The 26,540-nt window shown below is 44.5% G+C and overlaps 1 protein-coding gene across 1 annotated transcript in view; it reads right to left on the bottom strand.

Moving 5' to 3' along the window:
* AK7 (adenylate kinase 7) overlaps positions 1-26,540 on the bottom strand; it is an 87,200-nt gene that overhangs the window by 31,800 nt on the left and 28,860 nt on the right. Inside the window, exons 6-11 of the mRNA XM_012471269.3 lie at positions 15,058-15,138; positions 10,535-10,623; positions 7,070-7,160; positions 4,110-4,187; positions 2,327-2,476; positions 350-478 (exon numbers count right to left, since the gene is read on the bottom strand). Coding sequence (XP_012326692.2) covers positions 350-478; positions 2,327-2,476; positions 4,110-4,187; positions 7,070-7,160; positions 10,535-10,623; positions 15,058-15,138 — 618 coding nt within the window. The remainder of the gene's footprint in view (positions 1-349; positions 479-2,326; positions 2,477-4,109; positions 4,188-7,069; positions 7,161-10,534; positions 10,624-15,057; positions 15,139-26,540) is intronic.

The following is a 26,540-nucleotide window of genomic DNA, read 5'->3' as shown; positions in this document are numbered from 1 at the left end:
ACTCCGCCATCATCAACTAATTTCCCCGACCCCTGAGTTGGCCATGAAGAAGAAAGGAGACAAACACACACTCGTGTTGATTGCGGATGCCAAAGCCAGCAAGCGCCACACCCAGCAGGCTGTGAAAAAGCCCTCTGATGCTGATGCGGCCAAGGTCAACACGCTGCTCGGGCCTGACGGGGAAGAGAAGGCAGATGATCCCTTGGCTACTGATTAAGATGCCTTGGATACTGCCAACAAAATTGGGATCATCTAAACTGTGTCTGGCAGGCTAATTCTAATATACATTTTTTTCACCCCAAGAATAATAATTAATTAAAATGCCCAGGAAAGTAGTTAAAAGTGTTACCAGTTTTGCTATGGCTTCAGAGATGACATCCTTCAGTTGGATGTGATGCAGTTTGTAGTACTTGGACAATTCTTCAGCAATGCTGGATTTTCCCACAGCAGGGGGGCCGAGAATGCAGATCTTGATTGGCTGAAAGAGGAGAGAGTAAGGAACATACAGCAAGCTCTGAATGATCTGTAGCTAGACAGAGTGTTTTTTTTATTTCAGAGGAGTGCCTTTTTTTTGAGACAGAGTCTCACTCTGTTGCTCAGGCTGGAGTGCAGTGGCACAATCTCGCTTACTGCAACCTCAACCTCTGCCTCCCAGGTTCAAGTGATTCTCTGCCTCAGTCTCCCGAGTAGCTGAGACTATGTGTGCACCACCAGGCCCAGCTAATTTTTGTATTTTTTGTAGAGACAGGGTTTCGCCATGTTGGCCAGGCTGGTCTTAACCTCCTGGCCTCAAGTGATCTACTTTAGACCACCTCGGCTTCCCAAAGTGCTGGGATTACAGGCATGAGCCACCGTGCCTGGCCAGGAGTGCCCTTTTAAAACAGTCTCTGGACCCTGCAGGCTAACTCTCACTCTTCTGTGGAGACTCCAGAGTCACTGCCTCTAACCCTGCCGCCACCACCACAGTGGCTGCCACATCATCCTGAAAGTGTCTGCTCCCTGGTCAGACAGTTAATGTTCTGTTTCATGTCCATTCATTCAATAGGTATTCAGTAAGCACCAACTACATGGGCTGATCTGAGGCTGGGGGACAGGACCACATAAGAAGATGTGTCAGGAACAACTCAGCCTGGCCCATCGCTACTAAAATTACAAAAATTAGCCGGGTGTGGTGGTTCATGCCTGTAATCTCAGGTGCTACTCGGGAGGCTGAGGCACAAGAATTGCTTGAACCCAGGAGGCGGAGGTTGCAGTGAGCTGAAATCACACCACTGCACTCCAGCCTGGGCAACAGAGTGAGACTCTGTCTAAAAAAAAAAAAAAAAAAAAAGTTGCTCCATCTCTCTGAGCCTTAGTTTCCTCATCTATACTATGGAGATAAGAATATCTACCTTTCACCGTAAAAAATGATAAGGGTGTGAGTTAACACGTTAATTAGCTCAATTTAGCCACTTCGCAATGTCTACATATTTCAAAACATTATGTTGTACAGGATACATGTATGTAATTTCCATTTGTCAATTTCAATTAATTAATTAATTCTTTTAATTAATTAATTTATTTTAGACTGAGTCTTGCTCTATCACCCAGGCTAGAGTGCAGTGGTGCAATCTCGGCCCACTGCAACCTCCACCTCCCTGGTTCAGGCAATTCTCCTGCCTCGGCCTCCCTAGTAGCTAGGACTACAGGTGCATGCCACCACACCCAGCTAATTTTTGCATTTTTAGTAGAGATGGGGTTTCACCATGTTGGCCGAGCTGGTCTCGAACTCCTGACTTCAAGAGAGTTCACCTGCCTTGGCCTCCCAAAGTGCTGGGATTACAGGTGTGAGCCACCACGACTGGCCAATTAATTAATTCTCAAAAAAGAATATCTACCTTGAAAAGTTGTGATGATTAAAATGACCAGTGTGTCCTTTGACCAGTTAGAAAGAGATCAAAGTAGTAATCAGGCTTCTTCTACCTCCCACATGTATACCCAGGCCTGAAACAAGCAAGCCAGTAAAGCACTTGATAGTTTTCCTTATTTAATATTCTTCCTTATATGGACAAAACTGTGACATCACTCTTGAGCTTCCTGTCATGTGCAATTTGCATACATTATTATCTATGTTAACTTTAAAACTGTTCATGTTTGGTTGACAAGTATTTGTTTAATATATAGGTAAATGTGATAGACCTGGAAAAATTTGTCAAATTTGAAAAACAACTTGAAATTAGAAATTTGAACATTTGAAAAAGCAAATGGTTCCATTGGCATCATCACACTAGAAGTTTGGTTTACTTTGCTTGAATCAGAAGTTTCGATGGGAAACAGTGATGGTTACCCTTAGTCCTCTGCTTTGTTTGTACTCCTTGAGGATATTGTTGATGTTTTCCACAAATCCTGTTTGGGCGGCCCATCGAATATTAAAATTCTCCTTCACAAAGAGCGCTTCCATTCTTAAGTTGACCAGTAAATGGTCGAGACAATCTTGCTAAAAGATAGAAGAAAATTAGAGGTTAGTCTTTTTTTGTTTAATTCCCATTGCCATAACAGACCGAAATCACTATGGTTATCAAAAAAAAGACAAGCCGGGTGTAGTGGCTCATGCCTGTAATCCCAGCACTTTGGGAGGCTGAGGCGGGCAGATCACCTGAGGTCAGAAGTTCGAGACCAGCCTGACCAATATGGTGAAACCCCGTCTTTAAAAAATAAAAAATTTAAAAATTTAAAAAAATTTAAAAAGACAATATACATTCACTAAATGTGGAATCTGAGTATTTACAGAGCACCTGTGTGACACTACGTTACTTCTAAGCAGTCCCCATGTCTACTCTGATGGCGGGCCACATTCTGGCTGAACAAGTAGGAAAATACTGGAAATCCAAATTTTCTTTTTTAAAAATTTTAATTGCATCTACTTTTGAACACTGCAGTTTCATGGTTCAAAATCCAAAAGAACATAAGGTGCAGAGAAAAATATTCCCTATGACCTCTGACCACCACCCACCCAGTTCTGCTCCTCAAGGCAACCAATATCAGTCCTTTCAGAAACACATTTTGAGTGCAGTGTTTAGATGCAATTTATTCTTTTTTTTTGGAGACAGAGTTTCACTCTTGTTACCCAGGCTGGAGTGCAATGGTGCGATCTCAGCTCACCGCAACCTCTGCCTCCTGGGTTCAGGCAATTCTCTTGCCTCAGCCTCCTGAGTAGCTGGGATTACAGGCACGCGCCACCATGCCCAGCTAATTTTTTTGTATTTTTAGTAGAGACAGGGTTTCACCATGTTGACCAGGATGGTCTCGATCTCTTGACCTCGTGATCCACCCGCCTAGGCCTCCCAAAGTGCTGGGATTACAGGCGTGAGCCACCACGCCCGGCGCAATTTATTCTTAAAAAGAATTGCATTCTAATGCAAGCTTAAAGAGCATACTGCAAAAAATCCTATTTTTGTTGTTGTTGTGATGGAATTGGAATAGCAGCCTGCTGTTTGAATTTTAGAATGAGGTCAAAGAAAATAAATCCCAGTGTTTGTACAGCATTTTACGTATCAAACAGCTTCCAAACAGCTTACATTTTGTTTTGTTTTGTTGTTTATTTTGAGATGGAGTTTCCCTCTTGTTGCCCAGACGGGAGTGCAATGGCACTATCTTGGCCCACTGCAACCTCTGCCTCCCAGGTTCAAGTGATTCTCCTGCCTCAGCCTCCCAAGTAGTTGGGACTACAGGCATGTGCCACCATGCCCGGCTAATTTTGTATTTTTAGTAGAGATGGGGTTTCACCATGTTGATCAGGCTGGTTTCAAACTCCCGACCTCAGGTGATCCACCCTTCTTGGCCCCCCAAAGTGTTGGGATTACAGGCGTCAGCCACCGTGCCCGGCCTAAGTACTTTTTCTGACCATGGCCTCTGAGTGTCTTTCAGGAAGGACAGCTGAAAAGAAGAGTGAGTTGCTTTAAGGTAGAACATCTGGTGGTGTGGTAGGAGTTGACAATGGCATTGGAACCCAGGCCTCTGACTCCAAATCCCTCAAGAACCAATGTTCGTTAGCCAAAATCTATCTGATATTAAAAAAAATATATTAATATTATTGAGGAAGAAAAAAAAAAAACACCACATATACTAACCGTTAAGTCCTTCGTTAGGTATGCATTTTCTCTGGGTATTTTCTGGATTTTCCCAGGGCCAGTATTTTTACTGATACACTGTTAGAGGAAAATTGAAATATTATTTGGTTTACCTGGAAGATTTTACTTTATATGAAACTGAAATGGGTCGGGCGCAGTGGCTTATGCCTATAATCCCAGAACTTTGGAAGGCCGAGGCGGGTGGATCACCTGAGATCAGGAGTTTGAGACCAGCCTGGCCAATGTGGTGAAACCCTGTCTCCATTAAAAATATCAAAGTTGGCCAGGCGTGGTGGCGCATGCATGTAGTCCCAGCTACACAGGAGGCTGATATACAGGAATTGTTTGAACCTGGGAGGCGGAGGCTGCAGTGAGTCGAGATGGAGCCACTGCACTCCAGCCTGGGTGATAGAACAAGACCCTGTCTCAAAAAACAAACAAACAAAAACCTCAAGTGAATGTGAGCATAATTGAATTTTTAAAAGTAGCATTAGTGCTAGGTAGTGGAGATAAAGATGAGCGTGGCCCGGGATCTGCCCTCAAGAGCTCCCGGTGTGAAAAGGGAGACAGAACTGTACACAGATAATTACCACGTGGAGTGTTTGCAGCTCAGCAAAGGGGATTCTGTGCTATAGTCTGAATGTCTGTGTTCCACAAAATTCACATGTTGAGATCTTCACCCTTAAGGTGATGGTATCAGGAGGTGGGGCCTTTGGGAGGAGAGTGGGCTATGAGGATAGAGCCCTCAAGAATGAAATTAGTGTCTTATAAAAAGACCCCAGAGAGTGCCTTCGCCCCCCTCACCCCCCACCATGTGAGGACACAGGGAGAAGACAACATCTATGAAGCCAAAAAGCAGGCCCTCGTCAGACACTGAGTCTGCCGGGGGTTTTTTTTCACAATGATTATTATTGTTTTTTTTTTCTTTGAGACAGGGTCTTGCTCTGTCACCCAGGCTGGAGTGCAATAGCACAATCTCGGCTCACTGAAACCTCTGCCTCCCGGGTTCAAGCAATTCTGCCTCAGCCTCCTGAGTAGCTGGGATTACAGGCATGCACCACCACGCCTGATTAACTTTTGTATTTTTAGTAGAGATGGGGTTTCACCATGGTGGCCAGGCTGGTCTCAAACTCCTGACCTCAAGTGATCCACCCACCTTGGCCTCCCAAAGTGCTGGGATTACAGGCGCGAGCCACCTCGCACAGCCATGCTTTGTTTTGTTTTGTTTTTTGAGATAGGATCTTGCTCTATTGTCCAGGCTGGAGTGCAGTGGTGCACTTACAGCTCACTGCAGCCTTGAATTCCTGGGTTCACGCAATCCTCGCACCTTAGCCTCTCAAGTAGAAGGAACTATAGATGTGCTCCACCAAGCCTGGCTGATTTGTAAAGTTTTTTTGTAGAGAGGGGGTCTCACTATGCCCCATGCTCGGCTCAGACTCCTGGCCTCAAGTGATTCTTCCACCTGAGCCTCCTATAGTGCTGGAATGACAGGTGTGAGCCACCATGCCTGGCTGAATCTGCCTTGATCTTGCACTTCCCAGCCTCTGGAGCTGTGAACAATAAATGTCTACTGTTTATAAGCTACTCAGTTTCTGGTATTTTGTTACAGCAGTTCACACAGACTAAGACATTCTGGGATGAAGAGGGACACCTGTCCTGTGCAGGACGTGGGAAGGAGGCAGGAAAGGTGCGCAGGAAGATAGATGAATTATATATTTTTTCTTTTTCCTTTTTTTTTTTTGACAGGGTCTTGCTCTGTCACCCAGGCTAGTGTGTAGTGGCACAATCTTGGCTCACTGCAACCTCTGCTTCCTGGGCTCAAGCAATCCTCCCACCTCAGCCTCCTGAGTAGCTGGGACTACAGGCACATCATCATGCCCGGCTGATTCCTGCATCTTTTTTTTTTTTTTTTTTTTTGGTAGAGATGGGGTTTCACCATGTTGCCCAGGCTTGAGCTGAATCTCAAAAACGAATAGGGAGTAGCCAGGAGAATCGCAGGAGAAGGCTGCACTAGCTGGGCCACATGGTAGCTGCTTTAGCCAGAGCAGCCTGGACTGGAAGAGGAAGCTCTCCCAGATCTAGACTCCTTGAGGCTGGTCATGACAGCTCACACCTCTGAAGGTGACCTGACTTTCAGAAGCTGAGGCAGGAGGGTAATTTGAACCCAGGAGTTTGAGGTTGCAGTGAGCTATGATCACACCACTGCATTCCAGCCTGGGTGACGGAGCAAGACACTGTCTCTAAAAATTAAAAAAAATAAAAAGAAAGAAAGAAAGCTTATCCAGGCACTGTGGTTTACATCTGTAATCACAGCACTTTGGGAGGCTGAGGTGGGAGGATCACTTGAGCTCAGGAGTTTTGGCTACATGGTGAGACCCCATCTTGACAAAAAACAGAAAAAAGAAAATTAGCCAGGTTATGGTGGTGCAAGCCTGTGTGCCTGGCTTCTTGGGAAGCTGAGGCAGGAGGATGTTTTGAGCCCAGGATGTCACGGCTGCAATGAGTTATGATCACACCATGGCACTCCAGCCTGGGCAACAGAGTGAGACTCTATATCAAAAAAAAAATACATAAACCAATAACTAATATTAAAAATAGAGCTCCTGGGATTGGCCAGTAGGTCGGTGGACCTGACCACATTAATACTTTGGGGCAAGGGCCTATCGGCGGATTTTAGTATTCTGGTGTGTCATCTGCGTGTGTGTCTGGGGGGCAATGATCACTGTCTTCTTCGCCTGAGCCCTGTAGTGGTCTTTCTCGTTTCCCTCTGTGCATATAAAAGAGAAAGGCTATTTTGGTAGTAATCTTAAAGTATATACTGCAAATGCAGATAGTGAGTTTGGGTTTTATGGAGACTCTACTTAGGAGTCCCAGTTTTGTCAGCACAGCTGATTGTATAACTACACTCCAGGGGGCAAAACTAAGAAACGTCATCAAAATATGGGATGAAACCACCGTACCTTGACTAAGTCTTCCAGGGTATGAACAGACTCATCCACAGCAACCAGGTAGCGAGGCTTTGGCGCGTGATCTATGACGTTCTGTATCACTCTGCAGACCCACAGGTAAAATCATCATCAGAGGGAGAAGGCGAAATAGATGCAGTAAACTAGAATTCACTGACTACCACCCCCATGGTTGGGCATAGGATTTGGTGCTTTGATAAGTCATCTCCACGTTCGATAAGGTCAGGGTTGAGCTGGTTATCTGCATTCTCCAGATGAGGAAGATGCTAAAGAGTCTGGTGACATTTCTCAGGCTGAAGAGCTATTGTGAAAGTGGAAGAGCCAGCTTTTGAGGTCAGATCCATCTGGTTCCGACCTGTCTTCTTTCTAGTGTACTCCCCTGTCTCCCAAAGAGGGGACCTGACCTCAGCAGGACTCCAGTTTATGAAGCCCTCCTCATCCAGTGGCTCATTTCAGCCTCACGACAGTGCTTTATGGAGGCGTTTTACAAAGCAAGACACAGATTTAGCCATGCTGTGGCTCTTTTAAAGAAGTCACGTAGCAACAGTGACTAAGCCTGCTCTCCTATTCCGAGTTGCCAAGGTTTCCGAGGGCTTGCCTCTGTGCTGAGGGTGGCACAGGTGTGATTCCACTGAATTCTCACAGCCTAACATGGAGGTACTGCTCCTATCCCCATAACTAACTTTCCCAAATTCACACAGCCAGTGAGAGGCAGAGCAGGGACTGGAACAAAACTTAAAGAATTCCAGAGAGAAACAATAGTGAATAGAAGTCTACCACGATGACTTGTCAATTCTACCTCCATCTTAGCTTCCTTTCAATAAGATGAAAATAAATTGGGGGCATGCTTCCAAATGTGCATTTCACATTTATTTTGTATTCACTTCTCTTTTCTCTATATTTATTTATTCGTTTATTTATTTATTTTGAGTCTCACTCTGTCACCCAGGCTGGCAGGCAGTGGTGCAATCATGGCTCACTGCAGCCTCAACCTCCCAGGCTCAAGTGATCTTCCCGTCTCCACCTCCCGAGGAGCTGGGACTACAGGAACGAGCCACCAAACCCGGCTGATTTTTGTATTTTTTGTAGAAAAAGAGTTTCATTGTGTAGTCAGGCTGGTCCCAAACTCCAGGGCTCAGGCAATCCTACCACCTTGGCCTCCCACAGTGTTGGGATTACCAGTGTGAGCTACTGTACCCAGCCTATTTTGTATCAATTTCTCAGAACATTTCAGCTTTTTGCTTCTTCCTTGGTTAAATATTTGACAATCTTCAAAGAAATCTCTGGGGAAAAATTGCTACTTAAAGGGGTCTGTCAAAAGACAAAATTGTAACAAATCTAGTTAAAGATTTCATTTGGCTTTATTTGTGATTCTAGAATCAGGCAACACTTCATTCCATAAAATAGAACAAATATGTCAGTAAAATGAGCAGAGGCGGGTGGTTTGATAGGCAGAAAGGGCTGCAGTAGCAGAAACAAAGAACAAAAAGCACATTGCTCATTTCAAAGCTACTTTCCTTGTAAGACAGGGACGGGGAGAACAACAGAAAAATAACTAATAGGGCCCGGCACAGTAGCTCATACCTGTAATCCCAGAACTTTTGGAGGCAAAGGTGGGTGGATCACCTGAGGTCAGGAGTTTGAGACTTGCCTGGCCAACATGGTGAAACCCCGTCTCTACCGAAAATACAAACATTAGCTGGGCGTGATGCGGGTGCCTGTAATCCCAGCTACTTGGGAGGCTGAGGCAGGAGAATCTCTTGAACCCAGGAGACGGAGGTTACAGTGAGCTGAGATCATGCCATTGCACTCCAGCCTAGGCAACAGAGTGAGACTCTATCTCAAAAAAAAAAAAAAAGAAAAAGAGAAAAAAAGGAAAGATAGCTGATGGGTTACCACCAGGTTACTTCAGGCTACTTTTTGTCATAAGGATTAAAACACAGAGAGCTTTATTATCATGCCTATTGAAGATTGAAACTGGCTTGTTTGAAAAATTAGCTGTTATTGCTCTCCTTTGCTTTCTCAAAAGGTCAGATAGCAGCTTGGTTTCAGTTTGGTGCTGGAACGTTAGCTTGGGAGACTCCATTTTGATTTTCATTCTGGTCTGTTGGGGCCTAGTACAAGAGCTTCGTCCAAAACAATGGCCACCTGTAATTTGTTTTTAACAGGCCCCAAGTCCTCCTGTAATGGGAATAATTTCACCCTCTAATTTATGTTTGAAAGTAATCTGTTAAGAACTAATGCTAAGTAATTTATTTTAATAATGTAAAAGACGCTTCTATATCTTTGAAACCCAGTAATGTCATAATGTAAAATCTCTGCAGAAAAAAAAATGGATATGTTTTGGCCCCTCCACCCCCAGGGATGGAGCAGATCCAGGGCTTTGTAGTGCCTAAAGCTTAGCCCATTTATAGCAAGCTTGTCAAACCTGCGGCTTGTGGGCCACATGAGGCCTAGGACGGCTTTGAATTCGGCCCAACATACTTTGTAAACTTTCTTAAAACATTATGACATTTTTTTGTGATTTTTTTTTTAAAGCTTATCAGCTATCATTAGTGTTAGTGTATTTGACGTGTGGCCCAAGACAATTCTTCCAATGTTACCCAGGGAAGCCAAAGGATTGAATATCCCCTGCTTACAGGATTGTTCTTTAAGGAAAATACTAAAAATTAGGTTCAGGGTCTTGGAAAGGGGTCTGCTCAGGGATGTGTCCCTGAAGTTTACACTTCCTTCATTTCCCTGTAAATCTATAAATTTGAGATCGTGACTAATTTTCTAGTGGCCAGTGGATGAGGGAAAGAGTGGGAATCTGAAAACCAGAACCTCAGGGAGGTGCAGAAATTGCTCCTTTCTGGGGATGTGCCACAGGGGTGACAGAATAAAGTCCCTGGAGCTGATGAACCACAAACACAGTGAACCAGCTTCTGACCTCACATTTAAGTCAGGGTCTTCAAAGGAGAAGAAGGCTTTCTGGACCTGTCTGAATATGGGGTTTAGATGCTTTCTGAGTATAAAAAAAAGTGTCAACTTTACCTACAACTGTCAAAGGCAAAAAAAAGCTTCAGGTTTACAGTTTGTCATCTGAATTCTAGAATTTGAGTTGGTGGGTTAGACGTATTAATGTCATCTGGGACAAAGGAATAAGAAACTATGTCCTCAGAATGTACATACCAAGTTCTTTCTTTTCCAAAATTGGAGGGCATTGCTATTCTGCTGATAAAGTTTCTAAGAGATGAACCTGAACTTGTCACCAGAAATGTAGACCTTGTGAACAGTGGGCGCTATTTCATTGGATGCAAAATGGAGAAGATGGTACCTTCTGCAATGAGTTGTTATGAAGAGCGAATGCAGTAATGCATGTAAGGGTCTTAGCACTTAGCAAATGCTCAAACTGTATTAGCCTACAAACACACACACTAACCAAGTCTGTGAAGGTCATGTCTCTGGGAGAATGCTCACCCTGCTAGATCAAGAACATGGATTGCTGGAATTACATTTGTTCCGTCGCCAAAAACTGGTAATGCAGGAATCTCGCCCAACCAAGCCATCTGAAAGAAAGACAAGCAAAACCATGACCCCCCAGTTACACGTGGATGGCTATTACAGCTCACACGTAAGTCTACAGTCAGAGGTATCCAAAAGACCTAGCTATCTGCTCAGGTAATTTCCTCCAGGAGATGTTTTATAAATCAGCCCTGATGAGATTAAATTCTACCAAGAGAAATAACATGTAGCTTTGGGACTGAAATACTTCTCAAGAAACCTACAACTTCCCAGTCATATTTAGTAGCTATATGCATGTCATCGACATGGAGAAGAAATGTTTTCACATGCATGATGTCTTTAATTCTCACAAAAAGACTAATCAAAATGTAAAATTACCCCCACCGGTAGGTATGAGGTGAGGGGGGGAAATAATTACCATCAGTACAGGGATAAAATGCTTTAGTGGATAAAGTAGCAGGAGGAGAGAGCCTGGACTGGAACCCCAATCCTCAGAGTCCAAATCCCCGTCTTTTCTTCTCATTAAGTATTTCAGGAACCAAACAGACATGCTGAGTACTGTTTAAGTGTCATGTATTAGATTATTTTGAATTGTTGTGAAGAGAGAAAGAGGTAGGAGTGAGGGTCACAGTAGACCGCCAGGTCTTGTAAGATATTTTGGACTTTGAGAAAGGGTTGAAGGGTTCTAAGCAGTGATGTGACACCAGCAGGATGGATTTTGTTGCCTTGTGGAGAAGTGGTGGTAAGGAGAGTCTGATGGGGAGAGAGGTGATGGCAGGTGTGCAGGTGAGATGGGCTAGCTTAGCTTGGAGGTGGGAAGTGCACAGAGTGGGGATGGAGAAAAGCGAGATACTGAGGAGGCTGGCTATAGTAACTGGGCATTTTGTCATGTGTAATGTGAAAGGAAAATACATCTTGGGACCCCCAAATCACTAAGCCAAAGGGAAGAGTCAAGCTGGGAACTATATAAAGCAAACCTGTCTCTCAAAGATTTCATTTTGTTTCTTTTTTTTCTTTTTCTTTTTGAGACGGCGTCTTGCTGCATCACCCAGGCTGGAGCGCAAGTGGTGTGATCTCGGCTCACTGCAACCTCCACCTCCCAGGTTCAAGTGATTCTCCTGCCTCAGCCTCTCAAGTAACTGAGATCACAGGTATGTGCCACCATGCCTGGCTAATTTTTGTATTTTTAGTAGAGACGGGGTTTCACCATGTTGACCAGGCTGGTCTCAAACTCCTGACCTCAGATGATCCTCCTGCCTCAGCCTCCCAAAGTGCTGGGATTACAGGCATGAGCCACAGTGCCTGGCCTTACTCAAAGATTTTTTTTTTTTTTTTTGTCACTCAAAGATTTTTAAAGCTACATACCTTCCTCACAATTTTCCCATTAGGAGATTATCTGTAGGCCCCAAGAGCTTTACCTTAAAACAGTTCTGTTGAAATTCACCCTGACAATGTGAAATGATAGCTTATCTTCACAGGTACAAGACAAGGACAGAACTCAGTCATCCCTCTGCTCACCTGATACAAGTGCATATCTGATGTTCCCTCTACCCTATGTTTATCTTATGTAAAAATGCAGATTCACTCAGCTAGATGAATGCATAAGTGACTATTCTACCCTTCCAGCAGGTTGAACAGCTGATCAAAGACTCAAAAGAATGCACCTGCTTGGCTCTTATCTACCCACATCTTTGATTTATTTTTTGTAGACACAGGGTTTCACCATGTTGCCCAGGCTTGTCTCAAACTCCTTGCTTTGTTCAAGCCATCACTCATCTTGACCTCCCAAAGTGCTGTACTGGGAATATAGGCATCAGCCACCATTCCTGGCTTGCCCATACCTTTAAAAAATTTCTTCCTCTTTCTCCAATATCTACCCTTTCCCCTTTAAATATTGAAGCCCTCAAAGGCATCTTTGGAGAAAGGCACAGACCTGTTTCCTGGGCATGTGTTCTTAACCTTGGCACAGTAAACTTCTAAATTGACTGAGACCTGTCTCAGAACCTTTTCGGTTTGCAGTAAGAAGGAGGGAGGAGTTGGAGTCTGATCATGCAGCTGGGTGGAGAGTTGCCCCATTTTCTGAGATGGGGCCTTGGAGGAGGAGCAGGCTTGGGGATGACTGTAGGTATAGTTTGGATTTGGGAAACACTTCCAAGTTGAGATGCTGAGTAGGCAGCTGGACCTTCTTCAGAGCTAGAATTTAGGAGAGACAGGCTCGCTGGAGACCTAAGTTTGAGTCATTAGCATCAGTCATGGGAATTTTAAATAGACCAAGGGAGAGAGCGCAGAGGGTGAAGAAAAAAGGTCTAGGGCCGAGGCCTGAGAATGCCAAGATTCCGTGAGCAGGTAAGTGAGGAGTAGCTGAGAATGGACAGTAAGAAAGAGCTTCCTTGAACTTCTCCTCTGCAACTGTCATATCTCTTGTATTAAAAAAATCAGTTCAAGACCGGGCACGGTGGCTCACATCTGTAATCCCATCACTTTGGGAGGCTGAAGAGGGTGGATCACAAAGTCAGGAGTTCAAGACCAGCCTGGCCAACATGGCGAAATCCCATCTCTACTAAAAATACAAAAATTAGCTGGGCATGGTGGCAGGTGCCTATAAACCCAGCTACTCGGGAGGCTGAGGGAAGAGAATTGCTTGAACTGGGGAGGCAGAGATTGCAGTGAGCTGAGATTGTGCCACTGCACTCCAGCCTGGATGACAGAGCAAGACTCCACCTTGAAAATAGGTAAATAAATAAATAAATAAAATGAAAATAAAAAATCAGTTCAACTAACCTCTTTTGACCACACTTTTTCCTTTAACCCCTGCCTTCTTTCTCTGGATCTCCTCCTTTTACAGGAAAATTCCTTGAAATATTTCTCTATTCTCATTGTCTTCAATTCCTCTCCACCTGTTCCCTCTTGAACCTACTTCTATTAGACTTTCGTCCTACCCAGTGCCAAAACATTCAGTGGTCAATTTGCAGGTTTCACCTTACTTGATTGTCTGCCGCAGTTCATCATTCTTCCTTTTTAGAAACTTTTTTTCATAATGATTTACTCCCCTCTTATTTCCTCTCCTGCCTCCTGCCTCCCCTTCTCAACCTCCTTCCCTAATTTCCTCCCGTTTCCCTATAACCTCCAATATTGAAGGGTGCCAAGACTCAGTCCTCAGGCCCCTTCTCTTCTCCATATTCATTCACTAGTCGATGTCATCCAGTCCCAAGGATTTAAGTATCCACTATATACTGTCAGGTCCCATGATTATATCTTCAGACCTGACTTCCCCCATGATCACGAAACTCTTTACGTCCAACAGCCTACCCAGTATCTATACTTGGATATTAATTATCTCAAACTTCCTGAGCTTTCCACAGCATTCTACCCCAACCAGCACCATTCCCTGTCTTCCTCATCTCAATAAATGGCAGTACCATACTTCCAGTTGCTTAGACCAAAATCCTTAAAGTTATCCTTTGTTTCTGTCATCCTTACATCCAAGCTTTGAACAAATCCCATTGACTATCTTCAAAATATGTTAGAAATATGAACAGTTTCCAGTATCCCCGCCATTCTCACCCGGGTCTAAGGCACCACCCTCCTCACTGGTTTCCTTGCTTCCGGCTCCTGCCCTTGCCCCAAATAGCACATCCTCAGCACAGCAGAAGGAGAAAGCTGTCCTTTTGTAACTTCACATGGATTATATTGCTTCTGAGCTCAAACAGTCTAATGGTTGCCCAACTCATTCAGAAAGAAAGCCAGAGCTTCAGGAGGGGCTACGAGGCTGGGCTTAGTCTGACTCTCTCATTACCGCTTTGATCTCATTACCACTGTTTTCCCATACTTCAGCTAGATGGATCTAGATTGGTCTTCAAATGCAGCTGGCACATTTCTGCCTCACTTCTTTGCACTTACAGTTCTCACTGCCTGGGATGTCTTTCTCCAGAAAGCCCATTAGCCAGCTCCCTGATGGCTTTTCCCTTCCTACTCAAATGTCACATTGTTGGAAAGACCTTCCTCTACTTTCCTATATAAAATATAACTCCCCGACCCCTGACAACCTTACTTCCCAGCTCTCTATGTCTTTCTCTGCTTTGTCGTTTTCCATAGCCTGTTTCAACACCTGCAGTACTCAGTATTTACTGGCTTGTTTATTATCTATCTCTTTCTCCACCCCTGCCAGAATTAAGCTTCACAAGAGGAGGGACTTTATTATTTTACTGTATCCCAAGTACCTATAACAGTTTCTAGCACCTGGTGGGCACTAGATCAATATTTGTTTCATGAATGAAAGGAGATCCATCTTTATTATTCTGAGAATGTGAATACAAGTTAATAATGGGAAAGAAAATTAGGTCTTTATGGTCACATCCATACTTTCCTTCATTTTCTGCTATTCTCCTGAACTAAACACATCCAAAGCAATCAAAAACTCCTTCAAATTGTGTATCTTTGTCATAAGACACTTTAAAGACTTCATTGAAAAGCCATACCTTAAAAAATGTGTGTAAGATGCCTCCTTCCGCTCCATACTGGAGTCCAGCAGCAAGTACGTAAGTTGAAAATTTTCTGGACTATTAGAAAAAATATAGGAAAAAAAGCTGAATGTAACATTATTAATCGTATTGAACCAGATTATTTTAGTAGTTAAAATGGACACTTTCAGAACTTCCGTCAACTGTGGGAGGTTGCTGAGGTATTGTTTGGGATAGAAACCGTATCTCTTAAAGGGGAAAACACCACCCCCACACTATTCAGGAACACCTCTGACTGCTGACCACTATTAGTGGTTTTTTTTTTTTTTTTTTTTTGGAGACAGAGTCCCGCTCTGTTCCCTATGCTGGAGTGCACTGGTGCGATCTCGGCTCACTCCAACCTCCACCTCCCGGGTTCAAGCAATTCTCCTGCCTCAGCCTCCCGAGTAGCTGGGACTACAGACATAGGCCATCACGCTCTGCTAATTTTTTGTATTGTAGTAGAGACAGGGTCTCACTATGTTGCCTAGGCTGGTCTTGAACTCCTGAGCTCAGGCAATCTGCCTGCCTTGAGCTCCCAAGATGCTAGCCTTACAGGTGTGAGCCACGGTGCCTGGCCTCACTATTAAAATATAACAGGTTCTCCTAATTAAATTAAAGCCAGAGTTTTTGTGAAACCTTAATATCTGTAAGTCTATGCTGGGCACTGAGTGGGAAAAGAAGATAGAAAAACAGGTCTTGCCACAAGGATCTTTAATGATCTAGTAGGGGGGGAGACATAACACATGAAACCAGGGAGCTGGTAATGGGCCTTAACACAGGACGGAAATGCACGTGGATTGTCCACTTCACCCTGGACGAGTAGTTTGGGCACTGAAGGAACTGGCCTCAATATTTATTTATTTTTAATTTTTGTGGTACATAGTAGGCATATATATGCATGGGCTGCATGAAATGTTTCGATATAGGCACGCAATGTGAAATAAGCACATCACGGAGAATGGGGTATCCGTCCCCTCAAACATTTATCCATTGAGTTACAAACACTCCAATTACACTCCTTAAGTTATTTTAAAACCTACAGTTCAGTTATTACTGACTGTAGTCATCCTGTTGTGCTATCAAATAGTAGGTCTTATTCATTCTTTCTAACTTTTTTGTACTCATGAATTATCCCTCCCTCCCCCTACACCCCCCACTCTTCTCAGACTCTACTCTCTGCCTCAACATTCAACCAGATAAGCTCAAAATACCATCTTTATTACTGATATGAGTTCTACTGGAGGACATGCCTTAGGTGAGCCATGACAATGAGCTTCCTAACCCCGAATCATATTGAACCAGATTATTCTCTACACAGAAGAAGAATAAGATGAACTTTTCCAACCAGTCCCAGGCAACCAACGCTGGACAACTAGGGACTTCTCCATATGGCGGCCTGCTGCTGTAAGTCTCAGGGTATGAAGAAGGTGAAATACACAGTAGCTGCCATTCCCAGAGAGAAGGGAAGGAGGAGGGGGCCAAGCTCACACGGCCAGGCCCTTCCCAAACCCACTAATCAGAAAACTTGCTTGAGCTTCTTCAGGCCAACCAGGGGTGGTGCAAGAAGACAGAAGGTTTTTTGTTTGTTTGTTTCTTTGTTTTGGGTTTTTTGTTGTTGTTGTTGTTGTTTTTTTTTTGAGACAGAGTTTCCCTCCTGTTGCCCAGGCTGGAGTGCAGTAGCATGATCTAGGCTCACTGGAACCTTGGCCTCCTGGGTTCAAGCAATTCTCCTGCCTCAGCCTCCCAAGTAGCTGAGATTACAGGCTAGAACCACCACGCCCAGCTAATTTTTGTACTTTTAGTAGAGACAGGGTTTCGCCATGTTGGCCAGGCTGGTCTTGAACTCATGACCTCAAGTGATCTTCCCACTTAGCCAGAGTACTGGGATTGCAGGTGTGAGCCACTGTGCCCAACCATTTTAGGAAGACTGTTATTCAGGCTCTTGTGGGAAGGTCACAAACATTAGACTTAAAAAGGGGGACATAAGCACAGGTACAATAGAGATTTTAAAAATTATAAGAGACTTATGGACAACTTCATGCCAATTAATTTGAAGGTTTAGCTTAAAGGGCTCATTTCTTGCCCCCAGACTCCTGCTAACTGCCTTCCCACAGTCCAAGACAGTTTTCAACCAAAGTCTACCCAGAGACAGAGCAAGATAGCGAGATGGAAATCTCCCCTGAAAGGACAAGAAGAACTCTCTACATAGAAGAAACAGCTTCATAAGAACCAAAAATCAGGTGAGCCCCCATAGTACCTATTTTAACTTCTTATCGCTGAAAGAGGCACTCAAGAACCAGAAAAAACAGTTCGGAATTGCCAAAGCCACCTGCCCCCATCAGCAAGAGAGCACCTCTGAGCGCTGCAGGAGGGAGAACAGAGCAACTGAGAGGCACCGAACTCAGCGCTGTCCTGTTAGAGCAGGAAGGAAAACCAGGCCAAACACAGCAGAGGCCAGCCTGGCCCATGCAGGGAGCATTTAAACCAGCCTTGTCAGAGCGGGGTCTCCGGTACCAGCAGTCAGAGCTGAAATGCCTCCAAGCAAACTTGAAAGGCAATCCAGGCCCTAAGGACTGCAAGTCTTAGGCGAGTTCCAGTGCTGAGCGAGGCCCAGAGACAGTGGACTGGGAAGGGCACGCAACATACCAAGACACCAGCTGGGGCAGCCAAGGCCAAGGGAGAGCTAGCACCATCTCTCTCTTTTTTTTTTTTTTTTCTTTGAGTCGGAGTTTCCCTCTTGTTACCCAGGCTGGAGTGCAATGGCGTGATCTCGGCTCACCACAACCTCCGCCCCCTGGGTTCAGGCAATTCTCCTGCCTCAGACTCCTGAGTAGCTGGGATTACAGGCAGGCACCACCATGCCCAGCTAATTTTTTGTATTTTTAGTAGAGACGGGGTTTCACTATGTTGACCAGGATGGTCTCGATCTCTTGACCCCGTGATCCACCCGCCTCGGCCTCCCAAAGTGCTGGGATTACAGGTGTGAGCCACCGCGCCCGGCCACACCATCTCTCTTCTAACCCCAGGCTGCGCAGCTCCCGGCTCCAAGAGACCCCTTCCTTCCGCTTAAGGAGCAGAGAGGATAGAGTGGGGAGGACTTTGTCTTGCATCTAGGACACCAGCTCAGTCACAGCAGAAAAGGGCACTGGTGAGCAGTGAGGCCTCATTCTAGGCCCTAGCTCCCAGGTGATATTTCTAGACACACCCTGGGCCAGAAGTGAACCTACTGCCTCGAAGGAAAGGACCTAGTCCTGGCTGCATTCATCACCTGCTCACTGAAGAGCCCTTGGGCCCTGAATAACCAGCAGTGATACCCATGTACTATGTTGAGGGCCTTGGATGAGCCTTGCTGGCTTCAGGTGAGATTCAGCACTTACCCAGCTGTGCTGATGATGGGACAAAACTCCTTCTGCTTGAGAAAAGCAGAGGGAACAGTAAAGGGGACTTTGTCTCGCGCCTTAGGTGCCAGCATGGCCAAAGTGGGGTAGAGCACCAAGCGGGCTATTGGGGTTTCTGCCATGACCTGACTCTTGAATGGCATTTCTGGACCTGCCCTGGGCCAGAGGGGAGCCCACTTCCCTGAAGGGTGAGTCCCATCTGAAGGGTGAGTCCCAGGCCAGACAGCAGCCAAGACCGGCTGACTTAAGAGACCTGGGGCCCTAAGGGAATATCAGCACTAGTCTATCAGTACTCCTTGTGGCCTGGGGTCACTACTGGGTGGGGCTTCTCTGCCTTTGGAAAGAAGAGGGAAGACTGGCAAGGACTGTGTCTTGTGGTTTCAGTGCTAGCTCAGCCGCAATACAATAGAACACCAGGGAGACTTCTAAGGTTTATCACTCTAGTTCCTGACTCCTAGATGGCACTTCTGGACCCACCTGGGGCCTGGGGGACCTTGCCACCCTGAAGGGAAGGACACAGGCCAGGGTGGTTATGCCACCTGCTGATTGTAGAACCCCGGAGCCCTGAGTGAACACAGGCAGTAACCAGGGAGTGGTTACAGCAGGCCTTGGATGACACCCAGTGCTGTGCTGGCTTCAGGTCTGATCCAATATAGTCATAGTAGTGGTGTCTACAGGGGTGCCTGTATCACTCTAACCCCCAGCTTCAGGTGGCTTAGAACAGAGAGAGAGAGAAAGAGAGAGAGAGAGAGAGAGAGAGCGCGCGCGCGAGAGAGAGAGAGACTCGGTATATTTGGGAGAATGTAAGGGAAGAGAACAAGAATCTGCCTGTTAATCCAGAGAATTCTTCCAGATATACTCTAAGACTATCAAGGAGACACCTCTATGAGTCTGCAGGAACCGCAGCATTACTGCTTGGGGTGCCCCCTAAAGCAGATACAACATAGTCATAGTACACAAGTCCTTTCAAGTATCTGGAATGGCTTCCCAAGCGGGACAGGTACAAACAAGCCCAGACAGTAAAGACTACAATAAATACCTAACTCTTCAATGCCCAGACACCGAAGAACATCTGATAGCATCAATACCATCCCGGAAAACATGACCTCACCAAATGAACTAAATAAGGCACTGGGGGCCAATCCTGGCAAAACAGAGATATGTGACCTTTCAGACAGAGAATTCAAAACAGCTGTGTTGACGAAACTCAAAGAAAATCAAGATAATACAGAGAAACAATTCAGAATTCCATCAGATGAATTTATTTTATTATTATTATTTTGAGACGCAGTCTGCTCTGTCGCCCAGGCTGGAGTGCAGTGGCACGATCTCAGCTCACTGCAACCTCCGCCTCCTGGGTTCAAGCGATTCTCCTGCCTCAGCCTCCCAAGTAGCTGGGATTACAGGCATATGCCACCATGCTTGGCTAATTTTTGTATTTTTTAGCAGAGAGGGGGTTTCACCATGTTGGTTAGGCTGGTCTCAAACTCCTGACCTTGTGATCTGCCTGCCTCAGTCTCCTAAAGTGCTGGGATTACAGGCGTGAGCCACCGCACCCAGCCCCATCAGATGAATTTAACAAAGAGATTGAAATAATTTTTAAAAAATCAAGCAGATACTCCAGAGCTGAAAAATGCAATTGCCATATTGAAGGATGAATCAGAGTCCTCTAATAGCAAAATTGATCAAAGAAGAAAGAGTGAGCTTGAAAATTCCCTATTAAAAAATATAGTCAGAGGAGACAAAAGAAAGGAAAAACAATGAAATATGTCTACAAGATCTAGAAAATCGCCTCAAAAGGAAACCTCTGAGAGTTATTGGCCTTAAAGAGGAAATTGAGTAAGAGATAGGTGTAGACAGTTTATTCAAAGGGATGATAGCAGAGAACTTCTCAAATCTAGAGAAAGATATCAATATCCAAGTACAAGAAGTTTACAGAATACTAAGCGGATTTGACTGAACAGCATGATACTGGGTCTGTGTTCCCGCCCATATCTCATGTCGAATTGTAATCCCCAGTGTTGGAAGAGGGGCCTTGTGGGAGGTGATTTGTTCATGGGGCCGGATTTACCCCTTGCTGTTCTTGTAATAGTGAGTGAGTTCTCATGAGATCTGGTTGCTTATAAAAATGTGTAGCAGTGACAATTTGCTAGGCATGGTGGCTCATGCCTGTAATCCCAGCACTTTGGGAGATTGAGGGGGTGGATCACCTGACGTCAGGGGTTTGAAACCATCCTGGCCAACATGGTGAGACCCCGTCTCAAAAAAAAAAAGTGTGTAGGAGCTGCCCCTTCACTCTCTCTTCCTCCTTCTCAGGCCATGTATGATGTGTCTGCTTCCCCTTTGTCTTCTGCTATGATTGTTTTCCTGAGGCCTCCCCCGCCATGCTTCCTGCAAAGTCCATGGCACTGTGAGTCAACTAAACCAATTTTTTTTTTTTTTTGAGACAGAGGTTTGCTCTTGTTTCTGAGACTGCAGCACAAGGGCATGATCTCAGCTCACCACAACCTCTGCCTCCTGGATTCAAGCAATTCTTTTGCCTCAGCCTCCCAACTAGCTGGGATTACAGGCATGTGCCACCACATCTGGCTAATTTTGTATTTTTAGTAGAGATGAGGCTTCTCCATGTTGGTCAGGCTGGTCTCGAACTTCCAACCTCAGGTGATCTGCCTACCTTGGCCTCCCAAAGTGCTGAGATTACAGGGGTAAGCCACTGCACCCGGCCTAAACGTCTTTTCCTTATAAATTACCCAGTCTCAGGTAGTTCTTTATGGGAGTGCAAGAATGGACTAATATATGAGACAACCTATAGGCATATAATAATCAAACTCGCAAAGATAAAGAATACAAAAAAAGGTTCCAAAAACCAGCAAGAGAAAAAAGCAAATAACATATAATGGAGTGCTAATACATCTAGCAGCAGATTTTTCAGTGAAAAACCTTACAGTCCAGGGGAGAGTGGCATGATATATTGAAAAGTGCTGAAGGAAAAAAAACTTTTCCCCTAGAATAGTGTATCTGGTGAAAATCTCCTCCAAGCATGGAGAAGTAATACTTTCCCAGACGAACAAAGCTGAAAAATATCATCAATACCAGACCTGTCCTATAAGAAATGCTAAAGGGAGTACTTCAGTCAGAAAGAAAAAGACATTAATGAACAATAAATAATCAACAATAAATAATATAAAACGCACTGGTAATAGGAAATACACAGAAAAACACAAAATATTAAACACTTTAACTATGGTGTGTAAACTATCTTATCCTAAGAAGGAAGACTATAAACAATGAACCAATCAAAAATAATGACCACAACAACTTTTTATGTTATGGTTCAATAAGATATAAATAGAAACATCAAAAAGTTAAAACATTGGGGGATGGAAGAAAGGCATAGAGTTTTTTTTTTTTTTTTTTTTAGACGGAGTTTTGCTCTCGTTACCCAGGCTGGAGTGCAATGGCACGATCTTGGCTCACCACAACCTCCGCCTCCTGGGTTCAGGCAATTCTCCTGCCTCAGCCTCCTGAGTAGCTGGGATTACAGGCACGCACCACCAAGGCATAGAGTTTTTGTTAGTTTTCTTTCTGCTTGTTTCTTTATGCAAATTGGGTTAAGTTGTTACCAGGCTAAAAAAATGGGTTATAAGATAGTATTTGCAAGCCTCATCATAACTTCAAACTAAAAAACCTACAATGGATACACAAAAAATAAAAAGTCAAAAACTAAATCATATCACCAGAGAAAATCACCATCCCTAGAGCAAGATAGGAAGGAAAGAAAGAAGGAAGATAAGACAATAAAACAATCAGAAAACAAATAACAAAATGGCAGGAATAAGTCCTTACTTACCAATAATAACATTGAATGTAAGTGGACTAAATTCTCTAATCAAAAGACATACACTGGCTGAATTGATGAAAAAAAAAAAACAAGACCCATTGATCTGTTGTCTACAATAAACACACTTTACCTATAAAGACACACATAGACTGAAAATAAATGGATGGAAAAGATATTCCATGCCAATGGAAGCCAAAAACGAACAGGAGTTGCTATACTTATATCAGACAAAATAGTTTTCAAGACAAAAACTATGGCCAGGGATGGTGCCTCACGCTTGTAATCCTAGCACTTTGGGAGGCTGAGGCAGGTGGATCACCTGAGGTCAGGAGTTCAAGACCATTCTGGTCAAGATGGTGAAACCTCGTCTCTACTAAAAGTACACAAATTAGCCATGTGCGGTGGTGGGCTCCTGTAGTCCCAGCTACTTGAGAGGCTGAGGCAGGAGAATCACTTGAACCCGAGAGGTGGAGGTTGCAGTGAGCTGCCGGGATCATGCCACTGCACTCCAGCCTGGGTGACAGAGTGAGACTCCATCTCAAAACAAAAACAAAACCCACAAAGGAAAAGGATAAGCCCAATTTCATACAAGCTCCAGAGAATAGAAAATACTGCTCCCCAGACTGGGTGCAGTAGGCTCACGCTTATAAGCCCAGCACTTTGGGAGGCTGAGGTGGATGAATCACCTGAGGCGGGTGGATCATGAGGTCAGAAGTTCAAGGCCAGCCTGGCCAACATGGTGAAACCCCGTCTCTACTAAAAATACAAAAATTAGCCAGGCACAGTGTCAGGTGCCTGTAATCCAAGCCACTCAAGGAGGCTGAGTCAGGAGAATTGCTTGAACCCAGGCAGCAGAGGTTGCAGTGAGCCAAGATCATGCCACTGCACTCCAGCCTAGGCGACAGAGTGAGACTCCATCTCAATAAAATAAAATAAAATAAAATATGAAAGCAAGTTTGGTATCAGGCAATTCAGGACTATTTTGGCAACTTTTATAATTATTAGGGACTCCTCTTTGCCTCAAAATACTGAATAGAAGTTCACCTTTTGTGTACGTAGTCTTGTATATGAATGTGCTGCCTAAGGATGTGATAACAGTAGATAAACACTTGACAACCAGCCTCTGGAGTGCATAGACTGTGTCTGCTTTATCGATGGCTGTGAGGACAGCTCCTCATCACAGTGCCTGGTCCATAATCGGATCTAACTGGACATTTGTTAAATGAATGTGTTAAATATTTCCAAAGGTCTATCTCCCAGGTGAAAACATTAGCATCACTGATCAAAAAGGATCATTGGGATGACCAAATTGGCCGAATCAATCTTATTAATGGTGTAGAAAAGAGTGATTAAGAAAGTTGGGGGTAAAAAGAATAGATTTTTACAATGAAATTTTGGTTTTATTATTTAAATGACAAGTTTAACGTTTTGTAATAAAAGATGTAAAGATGATCATATTTCTCATGTTATCAGCTGTATATGTGTGAGCATACATTTTCAACCTGTAAATTAAACATAAATGATCAAGAAATCACAGGTTCCAATAAAGTTAATATATTTACGGAATTTAGAATTGGAATAGTTCACGCCTGTAATCTCAGCATTTCGGGAGGCCGAGGCGGGCGGATCACGTGCGGTCAGGAGTTCGAGACCAGCCTGGCCAACATGATGAAACCCTGTTTTTTTAAAAAAAAAAAAAAAAAAAAAAAAGAACTGGAATAAATTTAGACCATCTAATCTAGACCTTTTACGTATTTTAACCCCATAAGTTTAATAACTTGGCTAAGGTAATAAGTTAACGGACAGAAAAAGGTCTAGAATTCCTCATTTTCTGTTGTTTCTTCTAATGTTTTACACTCACAGTGCTTGGATTGGTCAAGTGTTTTTTACAGTAGGACAGAAGTTCCTATTGTAATATCATCTGAGACCACTAGGTGTCATCTTATAACTATTATTGCAGTTCACTTAGTGCTGGTCTTCCACTAACGGGAAACATGTATGGCACTTTCAGACGGTTTGGGGCTTTCTACAAGTTACTCAATGAGGATGATAGTAGCACCTGCCTCACAGAATTTTGGGAACTGTATATGAGACCCTTGAAGATGGCATGAGATACCATGAGTAAAACACTGAGAACTGTGCTGAGTACACAGTAGTGAGCCCTCAATTTTTCAGCTGGCGGAGGCCCCTGTGTCGCCACTGCCGCCCGCGCCTGCCCACCCCCCACCCCGCCCCTCCGTGGCACTCCTGGCTGCGCGCTCCGCCTGGAGCCTGCGGGAAGTAGACGAGCAGCCGCAGCGCCCCCTGCATGTTACCGACACGCGACGGCGGTGGACGAGCGGGGTACAGTACCGACGCCCACCCAGGTGAAGCACAGACCCACCAGCATTTCGTGGGATGCTCTTGATTCAGGGAATCTCTACACCTTGGTCTTGACAGACCCGGATGCTCCCTGCAGGAAAGATCCCAAATACAGGAATGGCACCGTTTCCGGGGGGTCAACATGAAGGGCAATGACATCCGCGGTGGCTCAGTCCTCTCCGATTATGAGGGCTCCGGGTCTCCCAAGGACACAGGCCGCTGAAGTGTGACGAGCCCATCCTCAGCAACCGATCCGGAGACCACCGTGGCAAATTCAAGGTGATGTCCTTCCGTAAAAAGGACACTTGGGGCCCCGGTGGCCGGCACGTGTTACCGGGCCAAGTGGGACAATCTGGGAAGCAGGGGGCAGCTGGGAGACCTGGACCGTCCAGGAAGCCCCAAGCCGTGTTCTCCAGTTCAGTGCTGCGTGTACAATAGATTTCTCCTCTTCTCGCCCTCCTCTTTGGACAGGCAAGACTTGAGCGGTCAGATGGTGGCTTAGGGTGACTTTTCCTGTTGCCTGGCCTTTATCATTCTAGTCACTCACTGTGGTTTATGTTTTGATCAAATTTGAACTTCATTTTGGGGATATTTTGGTATTGTGATGGGGTCATCAAATTGTTAATATGAAAATAGCAACCCAGAATTTAAAGAAGAAAAAATTAGGCAGAAATAGACCCATGTCTACAGTAATAGAGCAAAGCATCAAAGAATCTTTAAGGGAGGTTAAAAAAGAAAAAAGAAAAGAAACAAAAGGATTGGTTGCCTCTGCCTTTGTGATACGAGACCAGAACTGCACGAAGCATGCTATTGTGGCACTGTCGCTAGACAACCAGAGGCTGGCATTGAGGCTCAGCCCCAACATGGGCCTCTCAGACGCCTTAATGGGTGTCAGTATCTCACGCTGGTCCCTTTAAAGAACAATCCTGTAAAAAGGCGAAGGCAGAGCGGCTTTACTGTTGTTGGGACATGACCCTCTAGACGGGCAGCAGAGCTGGCTGTCAGTTTATCAGGTATCTCTACATCTGTGTCTGTTCAACTGACTGTTCTTCATGGGGGTAAGAAAAGCTGGTCTGGAGTTGCTGAATTTTGTGTTAATTCTGCTGTTTGCTTATAGTCTAATAAAATAAAAACCCTGAATGAAAAATAATAAATAAAAAATAACTACTTACTCATTGCCAGGGCATTCCCATCATCTTTTCTGATGAAAGGCAAGATAAAATAATTTTATAATGGCTATGTCAAAATGACAAATTTTGCTGGGACAGAAAGCTAATAAGCTCTTAAGACTGTTTACGTGAACTTCTCAGCTACGGGAATGTCTTAATGATCAAGGATGTGTCAAGATAAATTCTATTGAATGATGGGATTTTGGATTTCAAAGAAAAAAAAGCAAACCCCACAGGCTTTGGTGGCTGACAGCTCTGAATCTCAGCTCCATGCCAGGAAATGCAATGAGGACAACAATGTGCGTAGATAATAGTCTTGTTATAAGGAGTAGCTCAGACGAGGCCGAGGTGTGCTCAGGACAGTGCTCAGTAAATCCTAGTTATGTGACTTGTCTAGGGCAAATTATTTAACCTCTGGAAGCTCCCATCTCTTTATTCCTAAGATGAAGTTAATAGGCACTTTTCAGAGTTGTTTTAAGAAACAAATGGGGGCTGGGCACAGTGATTCACGCCTGTAATCCCAGCACTTTGGGATGCTGAGGTAGGCGGATCACCTGAAGTCAGGAGTTCGAGACGAGCCTGGCCAATATGGTGAAACCCTGTCTCTACTAAAAATAAAAAAATTAGCTGGGCATGGTGGCTTGCCCCTGTAATCCCAGCTACTGGGGAGACTGAGGCAGGAGAATCACT

This window comes from Aotus nancymaae, unplaced genomic scaffold, assembly GCF_030222135.1.
Source record: "Aotus nancymaae isolate 86718 unplaced genomic scaffold, 86718_ANA_hifiasm-v0.15.2.pri h1tg000011l, whole genome shotgun sequence".
Lineage (NCBI taxonomy): Eukaryota > Metazoa > Chordata > Mammalia > Primates > Aotidae > Aotus > Aotus nancymaae.
Note: the sequence above shows the minus strand (reverse complement) of the source record. Positions and strands in the feature narration are given on the sequence as shown.